Source organism: Cucurbita pepo, unplaced genomic scaffold (genome assembly GCF_002806865.2).
Source record: "Cucurbita pepo subsp. pepo cultivar mu-cu-16 unplaced genomic scaffold, ASM280686v2 Cp4.1_scaffold000551, whole genome shotgun sequence".
NCBI classification, from domain to species: domain Eukaryota; kingdom Viridiplantae; phylum Streptophyta; class Magnoliopsida; order Cucurbitales; family Cucurbitaceae; genus Cucurbita; species Cucurbita pepo.
Window position 1 is genome coordinate 11,455 of NW_019646779.1, and position 9,543 is coordinate 20,997.

At 37.0% G+C, this 9,543-nt stretch overlaps 1 protein-coding gene across 1 annotated transcript; it reads left to right on the forward strand.

Moving 5' to 3' along the window:
• The first annotated feature begins 360 nt into the window (after positions 1–360).
• Positions 361–9,481, forward strand: LOC111785542 (PH, RCC1 and FYVE domains-containing protein 1-like). Its single transcript, XM_023665935.1, has 10 exons — positions 361–461; positions 579–947; positions 1,924–2,010; positions 2,551–2,640; positions 3,416–3,496; positions 3,617–3,811; positions 3,889–6,015; positions 6,917–7,063; positions 7,893–8,275; positions 8,940–9,481. The coding sequence occupies exons 2-10, from the start codon at positions 879–881 to the stop codon at positions 9,070–9,072; spliced, it is 3,312 nt and encodes a 1,103-aa protein (XP_023521703.1). The 5' UTR covers positions 361–461; positions 579–878; the 3' UTR covers positions 9,073–9,481.
• The last annotated feature ends 62 nt before the right edge of the window (positions 9,482–9,543 follow it).

Here is a 9,543-nt window from a genome sequence, read left to right on the forward strand (position 1 = left end):
AACTAATACTCGATTTTTTTTAATAAAAAAAAAGGATAATCACTTTCTTTAAATGATATTTTTTTTAAAAAAATAATTTTTAATAACTTTATAATTTACATTTTCTTATGAAATTAAAATTAATCATAAATTATGAAAATTAAATTGAGGCCGAATAAATTTTCTAATTTAATATTAAAAAGAATAAAAATATAAATATTATATCTTTCATGGAAATTTGCAAATATAAATATTATATTATGAAAATGAAATTTTTATTTATTTATATTATTATTTTTTAAATATTTTTTTTTTACAATTCATTCTATTCGTTTGCTCTACACTCTCAGTCGTTCTCTCTCCTCGACTTTCTAGTCTCTCTCTCTCTCTCTCTCTCTCTTTCGCTTTCTCTCTCTTCCTGCAACTCCGAATCAGATCATAGTTCCTAGTTTTCTTTCACTTTCATGCACTTTCATGGTCAGGTACTTCTTCTCTTACAGTAAGAGGAATAACTGGAACTTTTGCGAATCTGTGGAGTTTTCATCTGTTTTCGGCCATTTCGATTCTTTAACCTAGCTGTTATATTCTCTCCTGTCAAGTCGTTCAAGCGTATTGCTGCGTAATCCAATTCAGCGGAGTCAATCAGGAATTTGCAGCTGCAGTGCTTCAGAGTCAGTGCAGTTTCAGAGCGGTGGCTGGATGAATCGGATGGGAACTGTGTTGTTGAGTTGAGATGGATGATTTTATTGTTGAAGATTGGAATTGGTCGTTGAATATGAGTTTTTGTTCGAGAGTGAGCGGCTTCTCGGAATAACTGGTCAATGGAAGCGCTTGGTTTTGAAAATGGGTGAGCTAAAGTTAATTCTTCAGATTTGAGGGTTCAAGAGGAAGAAAGCTTGATGTCGAGGATGGATAGGATGGCTTCAGATCTCAATAGGAATGGCCCGGTGGAAAGGGATATCGAACAGGTGCTCTCATCCACTTTCTTTTGCACTCTTTCTGCTATTTTTGTTTTATATCCTCGTACTACTCATACGTATGTTGTCCTGATTTGCGCATTTATTGCTACGTTTTTCTCAAATCAGTGTAACAAGCGTATAAATGTAGTGGAATTTTTGTCAGTGTTGTTTTGCACTGCCGTCTAATCTCGTTTTCTGTGCCAACAAGTGCTGTTCTAACTATGATGCAGTCATCAGAAATTGAATTGGAATAATTTTTTTATGAATTTCTGGAGGCAAGGTTGATTTGCATACCAGGATACGAGGAGTAAATTAGTTAGTTGAAGGTAGTTGTGTTCTGGAGAGCTGGTCTTTCAGGTTCTAATGAGGCAATTTAGCGTCGGTAAAAGTTAACACCATTGGAGGATTTCATATGGTCTGTTGATGTTTGATTTCAATAATTGTTTAGAGAAACCGAAGGATGCATCTTACACCCGTTGTTGTTGATCTAGAATCAACTAGGCTACCTTCTTGTGTAATGACAATGGTTGAAGATGAATCTAGCAGAACCATCACGTCCCTTCTCAACACTGATGCCCTGGATCTATATTTTAATTTTCACGAGCAATCATTGGAAATCATTGGAAAGAATGGAGATGTGCTCTTCTTACCTGTGTTTGTTCATTTATTGATCCAAATAGTTGAGTGGATTCCAAAGGCTAGTCGTTGTAGCCAATAATGTCAATTGGGTGCAACGTGACTTTTGACTGTAAAGAGGAAGATGGAAATCATGATGAATAATATTCTTGGAGGATGTGTGAAGCTTAGCTCGTTTCAATGTAACTATCTGTATGTTCAGGAATAATCAATTAATTTATTTATTATCTTAGTTTTGATTTTTAACAATTGCAGCATGACTATACAATTTGTTGTCTGGAATCTTTGGCATCAACCATTTCCACATACATATAGTATGTAATACTTTTTGCTGTTTTATATATTTCAGTCTATTAATGCTTTAAAGAAGGGAGCTTATCTGCTAAAATATGGAAGGAGAGGAAAACCAAAATTCTGTCCTTTCCGGCTTTCCAATGTAAGTTTAGTTCTGTTTTGAAAAATTTGTTGCTGCATTTGTTCAGAAACACTTTTGTATCAGTCACTATTGTTGTACGCATAGTATTACATTCTCGATGGGATAAACTCAATTTTAACACCATGATGGTGCATGAACTTTGCTCGATCAGATCATGTTTATGAGAACATTGCATCTTACGTCTGAAAACGTCTAGGCAATTGATTTAGCAAACATAGAGTCATTATCTGTGTATACGTATTTACTTGGAGGTTGATCATTGGATAATATATCATCATAAGCAAAGGGACAACATGACATTCTCCCCAAAATTTAACGAAACTGTATTGCAGTTGGGTCTGATAAGAAAAGTAGAGCAGATAATTTGACGTGTTTAAGATCCTAACATAATTGAGCCAATATCAAACTCTTGTCCTACGCTTTTCTTTTACTTTGGTTGTTGATGGAGCTCCATACCATGGTTCCTTCTCTTCTTGATCTTATTTGCATGGGGTAGTGTCATAAGAACTGAAAGTGGTTGGCGATGTTTTATGTTTTCAGGATGAGTCTGTTCTAATTTGGTATTCAGGGAAAGAGGAGAAACACCTTAAGCTAAGCCATATTTCTAGAATAATATCTGGGCAACGCACTGTAAGTACCATTTTCTAAAGCTTAGACTTCTTTAGTACATATGCTTATTCTCCCTTGCCTTTGTGGGCACATCTACATTGATTTGCATCATATTTGATAGTTACCAAGAAGCTGTCGTGATGTTAAGACTCTGAACTTTAATAATCTCTAAAATTGTAGCTTTTTGTATACTGAAGAGTTACAATTGGAAAGGTAGCTGCTTACATTGTATATGAACTATTTATAAAGTTAAAAATGTGATGGCTTTAGAAATTTTAAGCTGCTTGCACGTCATCTATGTTGTTAAGTCATTTGTGTTGGCCTATAACCAAGAAAAGTAGAGCACAATAGAAATTCTAAGGGGAAGATATTTGTTGTACATTTCCTTTCGAAGGTCCTATGAAAAAATTGCTTTCCTATTTCAGTCTTTGTATGGGTTCATTATACAGCGCCCTTGGAAGAAACACCTTGAGCACATAAGTTTAGTCTGTGTAGGGTTCTATTTTTCTGTTATTTTTCCTCCACACAAAAAAGGTAACAATTGTGTTTTGACATTTGCCTATATCTGATAGGTTTAAATCATTTGTCATTTTTTTAAAAATTATATATTTTACATTTAATGGAAAAGTTAGGCCTACCCTTTCTAAAGTTGATATCGAACATAAGTTTACACCGTACTTATATTTTAGGCTTATTTCCACCAAAACCATTAATGGAATCAGTGACTTCTTTACTTACGACCTTTTGATGTATGTATGCTATCTACTGATCAGAGCTGTTTCGTAAAACTTTCCAGCCAATATTTCAAAGATATCCACGTCCAGAGAAGGAATACCAGTCATTTTCTCTAATATATAATGACAGATCTTTAGATTTGGTATGTTATTATTTTGTTTACTATTATGTTTACATTCAGTTCAGTTGCCCCACCTTTATTTATCTTGGCTGCTTTTTTATTGTAAATCTAAATAATCGTTTTTTTTTTCCTGCTCACTAGATTTGCAAGGATAAAGATGAAGCTGAGGTTTGGTTCAATGGTTTGAAAACATTAATTTCCCGTCGCCATCACCCTAAATGGAGAACAGAATCTAGGAGTGATGGAATGCAGTCTGAAGCAAGTAGTCCTCGAACTTACACCAGAAAGAGTTCTCCTCTTAATTCACCTTTTGGTAGTAATGATAGCTTGCAAAAGGTAATTTATTTCTTCCTTACCTCGTCTATTATGCAAAGTCTATTTAGATATGTAACTTCCTTTCCCTCAAAATTTAGGATAGTGATTTTCGACTTCACAGTCCATATGGAAGTCCTCCCAAAAATGGAATGGATAAGGCGTTACCTGACGTGATACTGTATGCTGTTCCTCCCAAGGGGTTCTTCCCTTCTGATTCTGCCAGTATATCCGTTAATTCTTTATCATCAGGTAGTTCAGACATGCATGGTCCAATGAAATCAATGGCAATTGATGCTGTTAGAGTTAGTTTATCAAGTGCTGTCAGCTCATCCAGCCAAGGCTCAGGTCATGATGACGGTGATGCCTTGGGGGATGTTTTTATTTGGGGTGAAGGAACTGGGGATGGTGTTCTTGGTGGTGGAAGTCATAAAGTTGGAGGTTGTTTCAATATCAAAATGGACTCTTTGCTGCCTAAAGCCCTGGTATCTGCTGTAGTTCTGGACATTCAGAACATTGCCTGTGGTGCACGCCATGCTGCCTTAGTGACCAAGCAGGGAGAAATTTTCACCTGGGGGGAGGAATCAGGTGGCAGGCTTGGGCATGGCGTTGATTATGATGTTTTGCAACCAAAGCTTGTAGATGCACTTGCTAATACAAATATTGAATTGGTATCTTGTGGTGAGTACCACACATGTGCTGTAACACTTTCCGGTGATTTGTACACATGGGGTGATGGAACTTACAACTTTGGTCTTCTTGGCCATGGGAATGAAGTAAGCCACTGGACCCCTAAAAAGATAAATGGACCATTGGCGGGCATACATGTCTCTTCAATCTCTTGTGGACCTTGGCACACTGCAGTTGTAACCTCTGCAGGGCAACTTTTTACCTTTGGTGATGGAACATTCGGTGTTTTAGGCCATGGAGATCGCAACAGTGTCTCAATGCCTAGAGAAGTGGAATCTCTCAAGGGTCTACGCACTGTGCGGGCTGCTTGTGGTGTTTGGCATACCGCTGCTGTAGTTGAAGTTATGGTTGGAAGCTCAAGTTCCAGCAATTGCTCTTCAGGGAAGCTATTCACGTGGGGAGATGGAGATAAGGGTCGACTAGGGCATGGCGACAAAGAGACTAAACTTGTTCCCACTTGCGTCGCAGCTCTTGTTGAACCTAACTTTTGTCGAGTTTCATGTGGGCACAGCCTGACTGTTGCCCTTACAACATCCGGCCATGTCTATACGATGGGAAGTCCCGTTTATGGCCAGTTAAAAAATTCTCATGCTGATGGGAAGGTTCCAGTTCGAGTTGAGGGAAAGCTTTCCAAAAGTTTTGTGGAAGAAATAGCTTGTGGTGCTTATCATGTTGCGGTTTTAACTTCAAGAACTGAAGTCTACACTTGGGGCAAGGGTGCAAATGGTCGTTTGGGTCATGGTGATACAGATGACAGAAATTCACCAACGTTAGTAGAAGCTTTAAGGGATAAGCAAGTTAAAAGCATTGCATGTGGTACAAATTTTACTGCGGCTATCTGCCTTCATAAATGGGTTTCTGGTGTTGATCAGTCTATGTGTTCAGGTTGCCACGTACCATTTAACTTCAAAAGGAAGCGGCACAACTGTTATAACTGTGGACTTGTTTTTTGTCATTCTTGCAGCAGTAAAAAATGTAGCAAGGCTTCTATGGCTCCAAATCCTAACAAACCTTATCGTGTATGTGATAACTGTTATAACAAACTACGGAAGACACTTGAAATTGATGCTTCTTCTCAGTCTTCAGTGAGCCGAAGAAGAAGTGTCAATCAAGGATCCATTGAATTTGTTGAGAAAGATGACAAACCAGAGTCTATCAAGTCTCGTGCTCAACTTGCTCGGATTTCTTCCTTGGAATATGTGAAGCAAGGTGAAAGTCAGTCTTCCAAGAAAAACAAAAAATTTGAGTGTAATAGTAGCAGGGTGTCGCCTGTTCCAAATGGAGGATCCCAGTGGGGAGCTATTTCTAGACCATTTAATCCAGTTTTTGGGTCATCCAAAAAGTTCTTTTCAGCTTCAGTTCCTGGTTCTAGAATTGTCTCTAGAGCAACATCCCCAATATCAAGGCGAGCAAGTCCTCCTCGTTCAACAACACCTACCCCAACTCTTGGAGGTCTTACCTCACCAAAGATTCCAGTTGATGATGCTAAAAGGACAAACGATAATCTTAGCCAGGAGATTGTTAAGTTAAAAGCTCAGGTACACAGAGCATCTGCTTTTTCCTGAGCTTCTTGAATAGAGCTGATCATATGATTTCTCATGATTATTATTTTGGTGTTTCATTTAATGTTATATGAAAATTAACTGATCTTGAGAGACTAAATTAATATATAATTTTAGCAAAAGGTGTCTTGTGACGCACAAATTCTTCCATAGAGATGTAGCCATTTCAAAGCTCGAGAGAAGTAGTTGTATTAGTTTGATTCCTATGATATAATAGATGATGATGTAGAAGAATCAAGATGTCATTCCTTATGATAATTCTTTATGGTGGATTTACAAGCGATTTCATTGTCAATGTCCAATTAACCACGTTGGTTTCTACATCAGAAAAAACTATACGATATCAAGTAAATAATGCAGTATTCAGAGGCATACAAATATTACCTTATTTATTTAACTAATTACTTTCCCTTCAAATTGTTGCAGGAACCTTTTTTTTTCTTTCAAATATAACTAAATGAATTTATAAAAAAGTTTATGATTGCGAAGAAACCATAGCTTATGAAATTTCTTTGATTGTCTTGGTACTCTCTCAAGAGTTTTTGTAATTACCCTTTTCTTTTTTATTAATGCCGAATGGGATTCTTCCTCTGAAATTCCTTGGGGGTGCCTGGGTGGAAATATTGTCTTCCCTTTATTTTTCCTTAAGTCTATCAATGGAAATCTGTCTCTTATCTAAAACAATTTATAGAAAAGTTGATTCTACAACCTTTTGATTAAGAAATGGAACTGTTGTACTAAACTTCTTCAAGGTCCTCAGTTTCAGTTTCAGACATGCTTTTACTACATCGTCCCTTTTTCTTTATTGTAAGGAAACCGAGTTTACTTAGCAGTCCTGAAAAGCATCAGGTCTTATCAATTATTTTTCTTTCCGCAGGTTGAAAATCTTACCCGTAAAGCTCAACTTCAAGAAGTTGAGTTGGAAAGAACGACCAAACAATTGAAAGAGGCACTTTCATTTGCTGCAGGAGAAGCGACAAAGTGCAATGCAGCAAAGGAAGTAATCAAGTCGCTTACTGCCCAAGTAAGTTGTATTCTTGTATGTGATAGTTTGCTACTTGTGGAGTTATATATGCATATCTGTTACTATTTCTGTTTCTTACCCAGCAAATAGGACATCTTGCACGTCATTTACTTGAGCTCCCTCATATTAGTTTGTATCGTAAGTGCCTTCATAAAAGTAGTAGTAATAGTAAATCACGAATCTTGACTACTTATTATGTCCTTTTTTTGTAACTGAACATTGGAATGCGGTCTTGGCTTCTATCTCTTCATTTAATATATCCATAAATACAACGTCCTCTTCATGTTCACAGAATTCGAAACTGGGGACTGTTATCTCACTTTGTAACTTGGATGGTGTAGAATTCCGAGTGATATTAGTAGTTTGGATGGAGGTGACCATAAGATAACGTGATTTGAACCCACAGCCTCTTGCACAAATCTCAAATTTAACTGATGAATTGAGCTTCTTTTACCACTAAGCCCTAACCTTTTGCCGTTAGGGTTTGTCTTGGCATTTTACCTTGGGCAAAGAGAAGTCTTCTTTGTACTCGCTAATTCAAAGAACTAAAACTATTAAGGCAAAGCTAATTTATTTATATCATTGATTATAAGCCCATACCGAGGATTGGAGAAATAAATTTGAAATCTTTTTGGCTGGCAATCTGATGGTAGCTTAAGTAGCCGCTATCCTGATTGAGATCCAAGTTATTGGATATTGTCTCTTACTTTCTGTTAGCACTCCTTTCAGGTGGCAGATAAAAGTTTCAACTTTTCTCAGCAGATAGATAAACGATACTGACTTATTTTTACTTAAAGGTGCAAACTTTTTTTTCCTGTGTTTGCAACAGTTGAAGGAAATGGCAGAAAGACTTCCAGTTGGAGCAGCTCGCAACATTAAATCTCCTTCTATTGCCTCCTTGGGCTCCAGTCCTCCCTTCAATGATGTGGTTACTCCATCGATTGATCGGTCTAATGGTCAAACTATGTCTCTAGAAGCCGATATTATAGATTCAAACAGTCCCTTGCTTTCTAGTGTGTCTTGCACTGCTAGTATCTGTAATTCAGACCACAGACAAGGCAATTCTGATTCAACAACTAGAAATGGTAGCAAGGCTAAAGAAAGTGATTCTCGTCATGATGCTGAATGGGTTGAGCAAGATGAGCCCGGTGTATATATCACGTTCACCTCTCTTCAGGGTGGTGCCAAAGATCTCAAGCGAGTGCGTTTCAGGTATTATTCTTCAACCTCGTTGACTTAATCCTTCGTAAAAAGTTGATTTGAAGCTAGTATTTTATAGACTCCGTTATCCAACTATAAAAAAGAAGGCACATGCATTTGCTCCCATCTTTATTCATTTTGCACAACAGCTAATTTTTTTTCCTGGAGTTTGAGTGGTTATAGGTTGTCTGGCTGGGTAATAACTTAGTAAAGTACAATGAATGCATTCTAATAACTTAGTGAAGTACAAATTAATTGGCTGTGCTTGAGAGAAGGTTGTCTCATTGCGTATTTGAAGCAATCTGACCATCAAAGGATAGGCTACATTAAAATCAAGCACGATTACAATAATTCATCAATATGAAATTTCATGCATGGCATTAAAGAGGAAAAGTCGATGAAATTCATTGGCTATCGCTAGTAACCATCAGATTTGAACTTCAATGTTTTCCCGTCGTTATTGATGACCAGAAGTTTGTGAGATAAGAATAATATGGATCAAGCATTTATTCTTGTTGTTTAATGAAGTTGAATTTTGTAAAGCATGTTTGTGTGTAAACGATAAGTCACATGGTGGCCCATCACTCCAATCTCACACTACAAACAATAGCATCATTTGTGCATCATATTTAGATTGTGCAGAATTTATACAACACACAACTATTTTTTGTTGCAGTCGGAAGCGATTCACAGAGAAGCAAGCAGAACAGTGGTGGGCAGAGAATCGAGCAAGGGTATATGATCAATACAACGTTCGTATGATCGATAAGTCGAGTGTGGGCGTCGGTAGCGAGGACTTGGCTCACTGACATGGAAATGGGTGAGTATAATCCAATTGATTGTAAATGAACAGAATGTTTACAGGCTCACACACCTTATATTACTGGTAACTGATAATATGTGATCAATTTGTTTGGTTTTTAAAATCCATCCCATAGGGATAGAGAAAGAAAAGGCAATACATGATATGATATTGAATTAGAGGGATAACTAGAGGGGTTTGTGTTTTAAGATGTTCCCCTGTTTTTCACCTTCATTTTCTTGTTTGTTTCTCTGCCCTACTTTCTATTTTTGGGTGGGCCCTCAATTTTTTCCCTATATATATGTGTGTATGTGGGGGATTTGAGTGTGAGAAATGTAAATTTTTAGCAACTCTGCTGGCTGGCTGGCTGTTCATATCAGCTGCAATGTAATCAGATAAGTGAATGCATTTGCATATTTTTGTTCTTAATATCTGTTTTAGAGCTTGGTTTATAAACAAAAAAAAAAAAAAAAAAAAA